This window comes from Protomyctophum parallelum (assembly GCF_964188405.1).
Source record: "Protomyctophum parallelum genome assembly, chromosome: 15".
NCBI lineage: Eukaryota > Metazoa > Chordata > Actinopteri > Myctophiformes > Myctophidae > Protomyctophum > Protomyctophum parallelum.
In genome coordinates, this window is record NC_139710.1 from 9,593,715 (window position 1) to 9,610,441 (window position 16,727).

Here is a 16,727-nt window from a genome sequence, read left to right on the forward strand (position 1 = left end):
AATTAAAATAAAGTTACTTGAGTAAAAGTACAAATATTGGCATCAATTACAGCATAAAAATAAAAGTACTAATACGTTTAAAAAAAGAGCAGATCTACAAGGCTATTTTCAAATAAAATGTTAACTTTTCAAATAGCCAAAATATAAACTAGGGCTTAACTGTAAGTTATGTAATAAATCTGCAAAGTAACTAGTAATTTGCCTCCGAAGTATAAAAAACGGAAATACTCAAGTAAAGTAAAAGTGCCTCAAAATTGTACATCAAGCACAGTACATGTACACTTCATGCCAGGTATGGTGCTATTTGCTTCAGGTAAAAGCAAAACATTGCATTACTACTCTTTGAAAGCACACCTGTATGGAAGTACTGGGTCACTGGGTAGTATTCTTACACAATAACATCCCCAGCATGAGTTTTAACTTATTTAACTTTGAGTGTCAAATGTCCATTTGGTTACATTCCTACACTCCAGATTAGAAACCGATACATTACAGTGGGGATTTTACTGTGCATGTTAAGAATCACAAAGCATTTCAAGAATTTGAATTTGCTAGATTTACTGCAGAACAATGAAGCCATATGTATCATAATTTTGTATGTTTACTTATGAATGGGTATTTGCAAATTAAAACAAGCAAAAATATATTTGTAGAAATTTATTTGATTATGTATAAATATATTGTAAAACATACATATGTTCACATCTGTACAGTAGACCTACAAGTACTGTGACTGTTAAAAGAGACATAATTTAAACCTATTGTGTGCAAACAGGACATTCTTTGATGAATGCTATGGTGACGGACAGGTCTAATTTCCCTGTTAAAAGCTTGTACAAGACAGGGATCCCCTCCCTACTAGGTCTCTAGTTTCAGCCATTCATTTCAACATCAGCCTCCATCACTCAATCAACCCGGAACACTTAACACCTCGGGTCACAGCTCAAGTTCTGTCCTTTTAAAATGATCACTTTAGTGGAATGAAAGGACAGGAAATCTGATCAAAGGGAAGAAAAGGAATGGTATGGTGCACTTAGTTTTCTGAAATGTTGCATCCACCCATGATATCTTAACCGTATCAAATGTTGCATCCACCCATGATATATCTTAACTGTATCAAAAGTATCGCATAGATGTAGCCGTGTGATGAAGTGTAAACTAAATACTTCTGAGCTTCTGCATATCAACAGTGAGCAAAGTACATTGATAGAAAGTTGTGACTAACATACATATAATAAAACAAAGTCTATCAGAGAACATAACAGACACATACCAGCTGACAAGCAGCAACACCTTCAAAAAGGAAGAAAAAACACTTTACCACTTCAAACTAAAGTACTGTATGACCCATCTCCACTCAGCATTAGACCCCAGAAAAATGCCGATCAAGATGAGAGTGGTAGTGAAAGAGAGAGGTGCTGAGTTTCGTAAGGCACAAGCATGCTCCAAAAAATGTCCAGGGTCAGAGACACAGGGCTGACAGGTCGGGCAACTCATGGTGGGAGAAGGAAGGTCACTGGTGGTGGTGTGTGCGGTCGTCAGGTCGTTTTATATGAATCCTACGGACTCTCTCGATGCGCTCCCGCTCCTCATCCTCATCCAGGTGGTGGGAGCGTCCTGCAGCGCCTCCTGTGGCCTCAAGTAGGGCATTGTCTGGGCCCCTCCCGTCCTGAGACTCATAAAGGAGGATGTTGAGTGTCTCCTCATAGATTCGTGCCTCAGGGAACTCCACCTAGAGCAAGGTATGAAGCGAGGAATTAAGAACTGAATATTTACCTGGAATTTATATAAAAGAGAACGAGAGAGTTTTTTTTACCTTGGTCTGCTTTTTCTCTGTGGCGTAAACAATGGAGGTGCAACATACTTCAGCAATCTTACGACCCTGTCCATAAAATGACCAGCAGCAGATCTCATCTCCAATCACATCTTTGATGAACAGTACACGGCCATTAAACCGCAGTGACAGCTTGTCAAACAGCTCAATGTTCTTTAGCATGTTGTCATCGGAATTGCTGCAAAAGAGAGGGAAATATTTACAAGACAGTCACAGTAAAGATAAAGTGCAATGTTTATATTTACTCAGTTACATGATAAGAAACAACTCTGAACAAAAGTCTCACCTGGTGTATGAATATTTGTTGTTGCTTCTGTTATACAGGAGTTTGACAGTAGGCTGTGAAAAATAATTAAAACGTTTGTGTGGAGTGGACACTGCCATGGTAATGGTAATTATACTATACTAATATTTGTCAAGAAAAACAGATGAATACACAAATCCTGCTTGGTCTGGTTTGATGTTTGAAGCACTGGACGAGTCTGTGTCTCATAGTAATATTGGTTAGTTCTAACATTTATTAGATCATAGATGGGGGAGCCTTTATGTTTTATCACAAACATCTGGATTTGCCAGCCTTCATAATACCACATAAGGCTTATTGTTATAATATTGACCTTGCTGCACAAATGCCTCAATAGAACAGACAGCTCTTCTATGTGCACACAAGATAGACAGGATATTGTACAAAGGCTTCTGTTTTGTTTGCAATATATATATATATATAAATAATATCTATACTAGTAATTCTCAGTTCTTTCCCTTTCCTTTTTTATGAATGAACAAAAATGATCTCTGTAGTGTATATACATATCCCTTAGATTTATCACATATTTGCTATGTGTTTTGCTTGTGTCCTATGAGTTAACTGTCATTGCTAGTACTACTTTATGTTGTAAGGGATCATCAACCCTAACCGAGTAAGTAAAAAGGCTTTACCTTATTAGAAGTTGCAATTAACCTCTGTTCTTCTTTAGATGATGTCACCAAAGGCACTTTGCAAAACGGCTCATAAGTGTCTTTGTTCTATGAGGAGGAATCCCATGATTAATCATATTAATTTCCTAAATGCATCACACAATCACAAAACAATGACTGCATTCATATTGTATATTCCAGTGCAATGTACAGGCAGACTAATGTTGCCACCTGGTGGAAGATAATGGAACATATGCTTAACCACTTAAACCTATATTCTTAGTAAAACAAGTTACACTGTTACAACTGTACATGCATGGACCATTTTTTCCCGGTTTACATCAAATATGTTTGCCAAAAATAGCCTATCTACAAGCAAGTGTTGCAATGAGACACAGAATATGGATGCTGGGGTTCAAGTGGTTAAAGGTTAAAGCAGAAGACCTCCATTGTGCTCTCTCACAGCCCAGGGGTTGTACTGTACCTGTAAGGCAGCTGTACATTCATCAGCCAGGCCTTGGACCAAATAATACTTGGCTTCGGCTAGCAGCTCCTCTGTTTCCCTTCTGCTGTCTGGAAGTGGCACAGCCCCATCTCTAAGGTAGTTCAGGATAGTGCCAAAGTGTTTCCCACATCGATCAATCAAGATCCATCCTGTGGATGAGAACAAGTGACCGACAGGTCAATGATTTTGAGTTAGCAGTAGCACATGCCTAATATCCACCCTATCCATTCTAGTTTGAAGTTTGAACATAAAAAAAGAAAGCCACCAGAACCTACCTTCGCTGTCTGTTAGTACCTCCATCCTTCCACTGAACATGGCCTTGAGCATGGTGTCCTGTTTGGTCAGCGTCTGCATTGTGGTGTAGTAGAGCGCCCCACCCACATTCAACTTCACATACTTGGAACTGGGACTGGAACCCTTGAAGGAAGTGGTCCGGGTTGTAGCTGCCGGCACCGCCGAGCTCACAACACTCTCTCCTGACATCTCTTCCTATGATGAGAGGGGAGGATAACCGGAGGCGGAAGGGTGCTGTGTCATTAGTCCGACGGCTTATTGTTCTGACATCGTTGGTGCGACTCGCGCATTACTAACCCTGTGCCTAACCGTAGATTTAGTTGTGATAATGATGTACCAATCATACATGTTCAAATCATGTATACTCTACACCAGTCAGTCTACATTATTTCAGATAAGCATACTCAACTTTATCACATTTTGGGAAACATTTCACATTGAGGTGCCCAGACTTCTTAGGTGCCCTGCCCTCTCAATGGGCTTTATTGGCATGAGACACATGTTTACATTGCCAAAGCAAAAGTGGAAAAATACAATCTAAACAAAATAATGCATGTACAATTAAAGGGAATAGAAATTGTGTGTAATGTATGTACATTATGTGTAATGTGTCACAGTTAACACTTACAGTACAGTAATGTGTACAGTACAGTAGTGCACAATACAGTACAGTAATAGTGTACAGTACAGTTATGTGGCTGTAACTCATTCTGGGGGTGGGTTCTACAAAGCAGACATCCCCAATGTCAATTTATGGAATGTCATGCCATTGACTACTGTGTGTTGCGTCACCAGGAGCCTAATGTATACTTTACTTTGCCCAGCATGTTTACAATGCCAAATATAGAAATAAAAAAGGGGGTGCATGTGGACCCCTTTGAGTACTAAACCGTTTTCTGTAATGGTGGCTTCAAATTAGCATATTTACTAGGAGTAGGCTTAGCACTATAACATTACAAATGCCTTAATATTATATATTTATAATGCATTGAAAATGGTGGACCCTGATGTAAACAAGTATTTTGCTTTTCATAGTTTCGTCCACAAAGTAGCAGTTTTTGTATTGACTTATAAAATGTTCATATCAATCAAAAAACACATTGACACTTTTGTCTTTGGCAGCCATTTTGTTATGCAATTTAGAAGGTTTAAAACTAAATATTTCGCTTGGGAACCATGTCTGGTTCCCCACTTTTACCCAATGCCTCTAACATTATTTTTTTCCTGAAATACCAATTATCTACCAAAAAGGCTATCGTGTATAACCGCCGTTCATGCCCTGTGCAATATTTGATCATAATGATGGTAATAATTAATTTAAATGACATCACTGTCAATCAAGTGATATCATTTGTACATAGACAACGTAGCTAGCTAGCTAGCTAGCTAAACTTACTTATATTAGCATGCATTTGTCTAGCTCAATAGGAAGCAGGTCAAACAAAAAGGCAACGCCATATTTAATAAGACAAACCACTAATGACCGTTCTGCCTATGTAACGTCATCGATGTATTCGTATTTGGCTAATCATTATGAAAGAAAAATGTATTTACCATAGAACCCGTAACAGACTCCGAAATCTGAGATTGCTAACATTAGCCAATAGCTAGCTAACACCCACTTCCTTCCTGTCCAGCACTGCGCACTCCTAAACATGACGTCACTTTTCCTGTGCGCGTGCTCCTTAAAGGTACACTCAATAATAACATGCTGCACTGCCCTGTCCTTTATATGTGTGGCCAGTTAAATAAAACTACCCGAGGCTACAACAGCCGCTGTTCCTAAATCTAGGATGAGTAAATGCTCTGTAATAATGACATGATAATCACACACAGCAGTCAATCTGTCACCACGTAATTCTTCCACTGAAAGCGTAACAGAGAAATGGTCCCCCTCGTCGGAATCGTCCCCCCGCTGGTAAAAACAGTATTAACTCCTTTAATGATATAATGCCAATTGTAACATGACCACAAATAGTTCTGGGTTTAACAGACGACCTGTCAAAAAAAAATATATATAGGTGTATATGTCACCATTTCTCACACAGACAGTTTACTACCCGGAATCATTAAATGCGACACAAGGGATTAATGGCTGCAGTCAATGTACGGATCTCTTGTTATTGTTTACGTTTTGGAAACTATATGTTTTCTCTGTTTTCAGGCTGTCATTGACTAAGTACCCACTTTTATCCAATAATGATGTGAGTTCACGTTGAACCATTTCCCTCATATTCTTTCTAAAACAGTATCAAGCTAACTTGCGACGAACTAGCCCTATAGCTGCTAGCTAACACAGCTCCATCTTTACTGTCTGTCGCCCATTTCTTCAGAGATGTCAAGTTGATGATCAGCTTTGATTTGGCTTTCCTGATATTGAATGTCCTGAGCGTCAAAATGATTGAAGAGGTATAGCGCCCACTGAGCCTCAAGGCCCAGAGACAAAGTCAAAAGTGGGGAATATTGAAGGTAAAGACACTGCTATTACACTTGACTATCTATCAGATTCCCTACTGTACTTGATTATCGTGCTGGTACAACACAGTGAATTACGTGATCTTAGCGAAATAGGCCCTGCACTGAGTATTTTGTATAGTTCTTTTTTCTTACACAGCATGGATTGTAACCATTGGTAACCACCTTCAAAAGAAAATGCTCAATTTCTGTGCAGACGCGGTCGTAGAGTAGGTACAATCTCGGAAAAGCCTAAATTACCGTTCCACTGTGAATTGTTACAAGATCTTAATCAGACACCAAATTATTACAGTTTATCTCACATATCAACAACACTCAGTTTGCACATAGCATAGCTGTTGTTTCTTCCACTATGGAAGATCAATTGACATTCATGAAAAGCCTCTACTGCTATTTAGTTTGAAGTGTAAAAATCATATTTTATTATCTTGATTTGTTCATTGTTAGGGTGCACAATGTTTAGTGCAACTCAAAGTTCCAAGTCAGAGTTCCTGGACAAAGCCAGGCAGGCGAGAGAGGAGAGGAAAGGACAGAAGGAGAAGGAGAGAGCAGCAACCCAAATCCAAGCTCTTATTAGGAGATTTCTTTGTCGCTGCAGACTCCAGAAGCAAATACGGTAAGCTCAACGTCAACGGTATTAAATGTGATGAATTCACATGGTATGAAGTGTGACGGATCCACACTTACGGTATAAGCAAACATCACATGCAAATACATTACAGAATGATTAGATTTGACTTTATGTGAGTTTTAAGCACACTGATGAACATTTTTCTTTCAATGTCTCACCAGGAAAGAGGTTGATGATTATTTTCAAGTTCCTGAAGTTGGGACATCAAAGAGAAATGCACTATCAATCTTCAAAATTGCTCGGAAATTATTATTCATCTATTGCCAAGAAGATAAGTTGGTGAGTTATCTTTTGTTACACAGTGTTGACTAACCAAACTAACTAATTTGTACTACACAGACAACATTGTGTGTTTAGTTATAATAAGGCATTGTGTAACCTTATTATTTGGGATACTTTCATATTTGATCAAAGACCTGTAACTGTAAGTGGAAACCGGACAAATCTGCCAGTGCAAATATTTTTTGCCCACCACCGCTCAGTTGCGATTGGATTTCACTACCTCCGAAATAGTGAGGGACCAATCAGGGCCCAGTATGCAAATATGGAGCAGGTTTATCACCAGAGGCATAATTTCATAATTTGCCCCTTGGAAATGCAGGTTTCACACAAATATATTCCAGACCAATATCTCACAGTGATATTAGTCTATAGTCTATAGCCAGGCTATATCAATAGCTAAGTCGGTTATTTGGCTGAATGATTTTAAACCAGTCACTTAAATTCTACCTACTATACAGAGGTTTGAGAAGCTTTGTCGGTCCATACTTGCCAGTATGGAGATTGAAAATGAACCTAAAGTGAGTATGCTTTAACTTTTTTCTTTACAAACAAGCAGCTTTTAGATAAAGTACTATTTTTCTCACTCAGTGACTGTTCTGTCATTTGGATGGCAGGTGTGGTATGTGTCCTTGGCCCTTTCCAAAGACCTCACCATTCCTTGGCTCAAACAGATTAAAGATGTTCTTTGGGTCTCCTGTCAGCTACTGAAAAACCTAAAGGCAAGTTTTGCATCAAAGCACCACTAGTTACTTTTGAAAAGTAATTTGAATCCAGTGATTTTTTTATTCACATCAGTGTTAACCTATTTGACTTATTCTTATTGCAGCCTGACATACTTCAGGACAATAAATTGGTAACACTGTACCTCACCATGCTGGTGACTTTCACAGATGTTTCGACTTGGAAGATAGCACGAGGGAAAGGTCAGTCTCTGATCGGTTACAGTTGTCACTGAACACATTTAATTATTGGGTGACAGGCTTGTTGAAAATAAGTAATAATAATCGTGCTCCCTTCTTTATTCAAGGAGAGGCTCTGAAACCCGCATTGACCAGGTTTTGTGAGAATATTATGGGGCATCTCAATCAAAAGGGATTCTATTCTGTGCTACAGGTACTGTAACAGTTCATACAGTTCTTTTTTTTATTTGATGCCTTATTTTTGAGGGGCGCTAGATACAGTATGAGAGCTATAAACAGCTATAGTGTAGATTCTGTCTTAACACAAACATTAAATGCTATTGACAATGAATGGAGAATTTACGTCATATGTGTCTGAGCAAATCGGCTGTCGGTAGGCATGTCAGTGGAAACCCTTGGCCAATAAGGGACCACAATTCTTAGGGACTTAACTACGCTATGTTTCAAGGTTGGTATTGATTAGAGCGCCCCTCACTTCACACAGGTGTGATTTTTAACTTCACCTTTGTTTTTCTTGTATAGATCGTGCTTACTAATGGCTTGGCTCGTTCCAGACCTTCTCTCTCAAAGGGCACTCTAACAGCAATATTCACATTGTCATTAAGGTAAGGCTGGTAAGCTGTCATCGGAAGAATCTCAGTCTCTGTGATATTTAAAATGGAGCAGACACTGACTCACACACATGCACACTCACTCTCCCTTTCTTCCTCGCTCTATCTTTTTCTCTCCCTGTGTTTGCACTGGGCAGATACGAGAGAGACCCCCCCCCCCTATTCAACATTTGAATCTGTTGACTGACCCACTAGGGGGATCCGCTCGTAACTCCGACGGCGCATTAGTCCGACAACGTGGCTTCGCGTGCGGTTAGGGTTAGGGATGGGGTTAGTAATGGGGTGAGTTGGACCAACGTGCCGTTGGAATAATGACACGTACCCCCCACTTGGACACCTCACTACCACCGCCACACATTGTACAACCGATTTTCAGCGACCATAGTTGGCGTCCATACGGCCCGATGTCGGCTTGTTGTGTTTAAAGCTGTATGTATTTTTTCCCCAGACCGGTCATTGCTGCTCATTTTTCTGATAACCTGCTGAGATCGTTCCTGATTCACGTCATGTCAGTTCCAGCAGTTGTATCCCATCTCAGTGTACTCACCCCAGAGGTAAACACTTTAACAAAATAAGTGTTTGATTAATTTGACTCATTTGGTCACTGTGTCTACAGGTTGACTGTCTTTGATTGTATCTTCTTTATTTGGCAGTGCATGGCCTCCATACAGACTCATGGCTTGCTGCGGAAGTTCATTCTATTTCTCAGTCGTGAAGAACAGTGTTTAGACATATGTGTTTGTCTGGAAGGCAGCCACACACTCTGCTTACTGGGTAGGCTATCTTTTAAATTAGACAATGAGAGTGGCTTTTACAAATGTGTAACTATGGACAAGTAAGCCCATATCATTAACTGTTTGGTTATAGCTAATATATAGCTATATATATATATATATAGCTAATATAGCTAAGTAATACTGTTTTTCAAGCATATGGCATGTTTGTAGTATTTCATATTTTTCTTTGTATGGTAGGTAACTTGATACACCTGGGCTACCTCAATGAGAAGGTCCTGGAGGAAGAGGCCAATCATTTTGTGAAGGACCTGACTGACATGCTGTCCTACTGCCAGAGATATGTGTCCCAAAAGAAATCCAACCTCACGCACTGGCACCCAGTTTTGGGCTGGTTCTCCCAGACTGTAGACTATGGGTCAGCAAGACGAGACATTCTCTTTTATTTCGATCGATAACTTAGTTAATTTAGTGTGACACATATTTAAATTAATCTCTTCTCTGATTGTCCTCTCTCTTATTCTCTGCAGTTTGAATGAGTCAATGCCGCTGGTCACCAAACAGCTGCAGTACCTGTGGGGTGTTGCTGTTATCCGAACGCTTTTCAGTGATGTCCTCTCTAAAAAGTTGGAGAGTCAGGAGCCGACTCCTCCTCCCCCACAGCCTAGCACATCGCAAAACAATCTACCAGTTAAGAGTGAGTTATATTAAAAGTGCTTTAGTATAGACCACATTGAGCTACTAAATGTCGCACGACAGTCCACATCACAACACATCTGTTGCTTGAGATTCCTGTAATGAGTATTACGAATCATGTTCTGTAGTAGGATAGGCATTTATACGTTTTTAGCTTCTGCCTATTCCTTTTGATCATCTTCATGTTTTGTTTTGTTTTGTAACAGCTTCCATTCATTGTCTGTAAATATTGTATTTGAAACTGAAGGATGATCAAATAAACTAAACTAAACTAAACTTATTTCCCAGAGTTATGTACAGGTATACTGTATAAGGCAGGAGTTCTCAAACATTTTATGCCACAACCCCCCGGGTGATCACCTCCACATACAGAGAGCAGTGAGCTGTTTATTGTCTGTCTGTCAGCCTGAGTTGATGACGCGAGACATGGCAAAGGCACACAGCTATCAAATATTTCACAATCATAATAACACAATACTTGTATTCTTTACTTACTACTTTTCAAAAGCTCAACATAATTTTCTTTGATCAATATCACCTTTAACATTGGCTTCACTAGACTTGATAACTGAAAAGGATCATTAATGTTACCAAGCATGTAACCCTTTTATTTATTCTGAATCCCCTTCTGTTTTGACTGTCTTGTGTTTTGTGGCTGTGTTGTGGCAGGTCTCTTCAAGAGGGCATTTCAGAAGTCGGCTTCAGTACGAAACATCCTGAAGCCAGTGGGAGGGAAGCGTGTGGACTCTGCTGAAGTTCAGAAGGTGTGCAGCATCTGTGTTCTCTACCAGACTGCTCTCTCGACGCTGACACAGATAAGACTCCAGATTCTCACCGGTCAGTGCCACAGGGTTACATGTACACAGTAAAATCGTCAGTGTGTTAATTTAACTGAGAATGTACAAATGTAACGAAATGGACTGTTTTCGTACCATCTCTTGGGAGTAATAAATTGATTAATTAACATCTTTCTATAACTGCACACAAAATGGATAATTTATGGAAGGCGTTGTCTTAATTCTGTGCAGGTCTCACACACCTTGATGATCTGTTGCCTAAACTTTGGGCTTTCATCTGTGAGCTGGGTCCTCAAGGAGGCCTGAAACTGTTCATGGAGTGCCTAAACAATGACACAGAAGAATCCAAGCAGCTCTTGGCCATGCTCATGCTCTTCTGTGACTGCTCACGGCACCTCATCACGTAATAATAATCATAATTACTGTACATGCTGTGCAAGAGAGCAACTACTTTAACTCTATAGCTACATTTGAAGACATGCAATTTTTTGTATGTGTTCTAGAATTCTAGATGACATTGAGGTCTATGAGGAACAGACATCTTTCAAGATAGAAGAACTTCTCACCATCTCCTCATTTCTGAACACGTTTGTGTTCAAGATGATATGGGATGGTATTTTAGGTGAATAAGCCTCACCTTTTTTAATCTTCATAATACAGATTTTAGCAATTATCTCTACTCAAGAAGTCATCATACCGTATTCATTACTTATTCGGTCCAAAATCAGCTCATCAAGGTTGGATGTGAGTGTTTTATCTCTGTATATTCTTGTCTGACAACAGAAAATGCCAAAGGAGAGAAACTGGAGCTGTTTCACAGTGTTCATGGCTGGCTGATGGCGCTCTATGAGCGAGACTGCAGAAGGAGGTTCACCCCTGATGACCATTGGCTGCGCAAGTGAGAGATTCACCTCATTCAAAAAGAACATTGAATCATTACATCACTTCCGGTGTCTTTTGTCTTACTACAATAGTCTAGTAACATTGTACACAGAGGAACAAGTGAGCTTTTCTATTTAACCTATTTTGGGCGGGAACCCGTTTTGGCGTTAGCATTACGTTATGCTTTAGCTATTTAAAAATAGCAGATCTACAAGCTCATAGCGTGCCACCGAGTGGCGCGCTACGAGCTTGTAGGTCTGCTATTTTTGAGAAATCGAAGAGCGACTGACATAGAAGACATTTTTAGAATCTGATCTCAGGTCAGAATGAAAACTGTCTGTCAGGGCATGGTGGCACAGTTGGTAGTGCTGTCGCCTCACAGCTAGAAGGTCCTGGGTTCGATTCCCGCTCGGGACGCTGTGGGCGCTGGCGGCGTGTTTCCTCCTCTGCGTCATTAGTGCCCATACCTGAAGGCGGGGTTGGCGAAAGGGCCTTTCTGTGTGGAGTTTGCATGTTCTCCCCGTGTCCCCTGGGGTAGGTACCCTCACAAAAAACATGCAGTAATCCTGGTCACTAAACTGCCTCCCCCTGGCCAGCCGGGGCGCCTGATGGAGGGGAAAGGAACTGGTTGGAATAACGTGTTCCTTCCACGCGCTACGTCCAACCAGGAAAAACTCCCCCCTGTCAGGTGTAAAGGAGCAACTTGGACACTCAGGCATGAAGGAAGCATGAGTTCAAGTCCGTTGCTCTCCCCTTGTCCCCCATATATGGGGACTAGGTTGGTGGAGGGTGTGTAGAGCCCAGGATCACATTAGATGATTGACACAGGGGTGAAAAATGGGTTACAAAATCGTGGGATAAAAAAATATATTAAAAAAAAGAATGAAAACTGTCAGGATGTAGAAGACATTTTTAGAATCTGATCTCAGGTCAGAATGGGTTAATCAGAGTATAGTCACTACTCAGTGCTTCAATCTGTTTCTGTGGCTGTGGTTGCTCTCAGGGACCTGAAGCCCAGCCTATTGTTCCAAGAGCTGGAGAAGGGCAAGAAAAGAGCCCAGCTTTTACTGCAGTACATCCCCCATGTCATTCCACATAAAAATGTGAGTATGCAGTTTATTGGATTATTTCCTTTTAATTGCAGGCGTAGTGCTGCTTTCATATTCATTTCTCTTTGAATTGCCCCACCCATTGCAGAGGGTGCTGTTGTTTCGGAACATTGTGACAAAAGAAAAGGAGAGTTTGGGATTGGTGGAGACGAACTCTGCCTCACCGCACGTCACCCATATTACCATCCGCCGCTCTCGGATGTTGGAGGTATGGATGGAGCTAGCCTAGGAAGTATTTGGCATGGAATAAAATGCCATTACTTTTATATATTATAACCACAGTCTCAGATTAATGTCTGTAATGTTCTCTCCTTAAGGATGGATATGACCAGCTCCGTCGGCTGCCTGTGAATTCCATCAAAGGTGTCATCCGTGTGAAGTTTGTCAATGACCTGGGAGTAGACGAGGCAGGTATTGACCAGGATGGTGTCTTCAAAGAGTTTCTAGAGGAGATCATCAAGAAAGTGTTTAATCCTGCACTCAACCTCTTTAAGGTAATTCTCTTTTAAATCCAAATTGAAGTCAATACAATATTACTAGCAGCTAGCACATCTAGATACTTGTTGGAGGTGGTCTGCCTGCTCTACTATTGAGGAATGTCAGCCCTGGTGTCAGGTGGGATACCTGTTAAACAATGTCAATGAAGCAATTTGAAGCAGAGCCGGCATGGCAGATTGGATACTAGATTTGTGGTTTGGACATTGTTGCAATTACCTCTCTGTCAGGCAAGACAAGAAGAAAGCGTTCAGATTGTACCTGCCGATTCTTACCATTAAGATGATATTTGTTTCACCATAGACTACCAGTGGAAATGAAAGGTTATATCCTTCACCTACATCCTACATCCACGAGAACCATCTGCAGCTCTTTGAATTTGTGGGGAAAATGCTTGGCAAAGCAATGTATGAGGTATGTTTGAGGAAGTTCTTATTTATTGTTGTGGTACTGAACGCAGAAGCACCTTCCAAGGTGCAGCGAGTGTCTAATTTACTTTTGTGTTTTCAGGGCATTGTTGTGGATGTCCCCTTCGCCTCCTTCTTCCTAAGTCAGGTCTTAGGACACCACCACAGCACATTTTACAGCTCCATTGATGAGCTGCCTTCACTGGACTCTGAGTTCTACAAGAATCTCACATCCATCAAGGTCAATATTTAATGCTTCTCCAAAAGTCTTTAATGGCTAATTATTATCCCCCCGCCCCCCCCTGAAATTGCATGGGCATTTATTCATGGTTAACATTGTTCCAGTTGATTCATTTATTTGATTTGAGGGAGACTTCATGTTTGGGTTTTCAGCGCTATGATGGTGATGTAGGGGATCTAGGACTGACGTTGTCTTATGATGAGGATGTCATGGGACAGGTATGTCCTAAAGCCATGTATAAAATACGAAGTGAAATTATTTAAAACTTTTCATCAAGACAAATCATCTGTAATTCTGAAATCCCGTCCCTTCCAGCTGGTCTGTCATGAGTTGATACCGGGAGGGAAGACCATGCCAGTCACCAATGAAAACAAGTGTGTACATTTTTATCAGATCCTATAAAAATATGCTGTAACACGCGTGTTTAAGTACTAATATACAGTACAATGTTGTATACTAGTGTGTATGGTTGTACTTTTAACTGCATACGGTTGTACTGTATGTATGATGTTTCACTGTTTGATCACCCTCTGAGTCTGACCACATCTCCATCTCCACCAAATGCATTCTCTCATAGGATCAGCTACATACACCTCATGGCACATTTCCGGATGCACACACAGATCAAGGAGCAGACCACAGCGTTTATCCGTGGGTTCCGCAGCATTATCAACCCAGAGTGGTTGCACATGTTTTCCACTCCTGAAGTTCAGCGTCTGGTTTCGGGGGACAATGCCGAGATCGATCTGGACGACCTCAAGTATGGAACCTCTCTGACATGCCCTTCCTTCAATATCTTTATAATGCTGTCTTTTGCTATTTCATTCAATGCTCCGTGATTTGTTAGGATGCTTGCTTGCGGTATCCTTTCATGTTTTATGAACAAAAATCTATGCTACACATAACAAAAGGGGAAATGTTTACACAGTTAATAATTAAAGGTGCAGTAAGTGATTTTTTCAGTTTGTTAAAATAAGTTAAATGCCCATATTCTGCTAGGTAGTTAAACCCTACGATTGTGTTCGTACTTGGTGATGTAAAACAAACGGTGCCAACACAAACATTAAACGCCATTAACAATAAAGAGGCAATATGTAAATGTTCCCTTCATTGTCAATGGCGTTTACAAAACAAACATTGACTTTATTCACCCGACACTGAAGCATATCCTTTTTTTTTAAATACATTTTATCCCACGATTTTTTTAATAAAATAAAATCAGATTACAGCTCTTTTTTCACTTGCCCTATTCAACCGCATGCAATAAAATGTCTCATTTGTGATTAACCAATGACAATTTTGGTGAAGATTCTGTATTTAGTATTTTGCTCTTGACCATGTTGCATCTGATGGTATAATGGTTAGCTGTTTAGGAGAAGCCCAGGTTCGATTTCTGGTCAGGGAGTGATTGTTTTTGTAGGGTCAGCAGTAGCTGAGTGGATTGAGAGGCAGTCTGGGAATCGGAAGGTCGCCAGTTCGTCCTTCAGTCCTCCCAGTCTGTGTCGAAGTGTCCCTGAGCAAGAGAATTAACCCCTAACTGCTCCTCAGTGCTGTATTAATGGCACTGCCATTAGTTAGTATGGTTGGTATTAGTTAGTACGGGTATATAAATTCTACGTATGTGAAAATGTACTGTGGAAAAGACCCCAACAACTACTAAAGGGGAGACAGTTATTATTATGTATTTCTCACTTTCCCAGGAAGCACACTGTTTATTATGGAGGATTTCACAGCAGTCATCGGGTCATCATCTGGCTGTGGGACATCCTGTCCAGTGATTTCAACGCTGACGAGAGGTCTATGTTCCTCAAAGTGAGCTCTCTTCTTATGTCCATATCTACTATCAGACTTTTATAACCACCCCTGAAGTAGGCCAATTACATATATTGAATTTGCTTCATAATCTGTATTATAAGAGATTTTCTTGTCCTCTGTTGTTATTGTGTTCTTATAGTTTGTGACTAGCTGCTCAAGGCCGCCTCTTCTAGGTTTCGCCTACCTCAAACCACCTTTCTCTATCCGTTGCGTAGAGGTTTCAGATGACCAGGTAAGAAAGACGGGGGAAAGGGAACAGTATAACACCCCTGCTTTGTGTAGAATTATATTGCTTTCCGTTTCTTCAATGTCTTGTTTGTGCTCAAGAAATGTGTTAAAGTTTACATTCTTGTGTCTAGGACACTGGAGACACCCTCGGCAGTGTCCTCAGGGGCTTCTTCACCATTCGGAAGAAGGAGCCCGGTGGACGTCTGCCCACCTCATCCACTTGCTTCAACCTGCTCAAGCTGCCCAACTACAGCAAGAAAAGCATTCTGCGTGACAAGCTGCGCTACGCCATCAGTATGAACACAGGCTTTGAACTCTCTTAACTGAGGCTGAGCTGCACCAGGACAGTCTGCACAGCAGGGCTTTTCCAAGCAGCCGGACCCAAACAAGGGGGTCAAGGCTTGCCTGAACTGGTGCCTGTCACTTCAGTGGAGCATCAGAAGTGAAAGAGGAATCATAAAGGAGCTGTGTACTTTTCCTTTTGTCTCTGTTAATTCAAACAAGACAAGCTTCACTCTCCTTCGGCACAGTCCCTCTGGGGACGTCCAGCCAGCCACTCACTGGATGATTCTACCCATTGCTGCCTATAGAACCTTTTTTGCAATCATTGGCCATCATATATACTGTTCTGGAGGGGGGAAACAAAGAGAATGCTGTTTTTTCTTTTCTTTTTTGCAGCATGATTAGATTTTTAAGCATTTGCTCAACCACTCATGAATTTGAATACATCATATACTATACTGTAATTTGAAGAAATGCAGAAATATCCTGGCTAGATCTCTACTTCTCAGGCTTAACAGAATGATTCATGAATCGAACACAACCATGTCAAGCAAAGTGGAAAGCAATACAG

At 40.7% G+C, this 16,727-nt stretch overlaps 2 protein-coding genes across 5 annotated transcripts; one reads left to right on the top strand and one right to left on the bottom strand.

The window, feature by feature from the left end:
• Window positions 1-642: 642 nt before the first annotated feature.
• kctd10 (potassium channel tetramerization domain containing 10) lies at window positions 643-5,197 on the bottom strand. The gene is made up of 7 exons (XM_083785046.1): window positions 5,106-5,197; window positions 3,533-3,746; window positions 3,237-3,406; window positions 2,774-2,860; window positions 2,121-2,173; window positions 1,817-2,012; window positions 643-1,732 (listed from the first exon to the last, which is right to left on the bottom strand). The coding sequence occupies exons 1-7, from the start codon at window positions 5,106-5,108 to the stop codon at window positions 1,514-1,516; spliced, it is 942 nt and encodes a 313-aa protein (XP_083641172.1). The 5' UTR covers window positions 5,109-5,197; the 3' UTR covers window positions 643-1,513.
• Window positions 5,198-5,337: 140 nt separating this feature from the next.
• Window positions 5,338-16,203, top strand: ube3b (ubiquitin protein ligase E3B). Of its 4 annotated transcripts, XM_083784609.1 has the most exons (29): window positions 5,435-5,469; window positions 5,600-5,657; window positions 5,885-6,020; window positions 6,474-6,642; window positions 6,819-6,936; window positions 7,398-7,457; window positions 7,554-7,658; window positions 7,766-7,862; window positions 7,967-8,052; window positions 8,382-8,464; window positions 8,919-9,024; window positions 9,124-9,244; window positions 9,445-9,622; window positions 9,735-9,901; window positions 10,570-10,737; window positions 10,929-11,100; window positions 11,201-11,319; window positions 11,481-11,595; window positions 12,583-12,682; window positions 12,777-12,896; window positions 13,006-13,182; window positions 13,487-13,597; window positions 13,694-13,831; window positions 13,984-14,049; window positions 14,147-14,205; window positions 14,409-14,591; window positions 15,532-15,643; window positions 15,786-15,878; window positions 16,006-16,203. In XM_083784609.1, the coding sequence occupies exons 4-29, from the start codon at window positions 6,482-6,484 to the stop codon at window positions 16,195-16,197; spliced, it is 3,207 nt and encodes a 1,068-aa protein (XP_083640735.1). In that variant the 5' UTR covers window positions 5,435-5,469; window positions 5,600-5,657; window positions 5,885-6,020; window positions 6,474-6,481; the 3' UTR covers window positions 16,198-16,203. The 4 variants fall into 4 exon arrangements, with proteins under 4 accessions (XP_083640732.1, XP_083640735.1, XP_083640733.1 ...); XM_083784606.1 differs by lacking the exon at window positions 5,885-6,020 and having other exon boundaries at window positions 5,338-5,469; XM_083784607.1 differs by lacking the exon at window positions 5,435-5,469 and having other exon boundaries at window positions 5,637-5,755.
• Window positions 16,204-16,727: the final 524 nt, after the last annotated feature.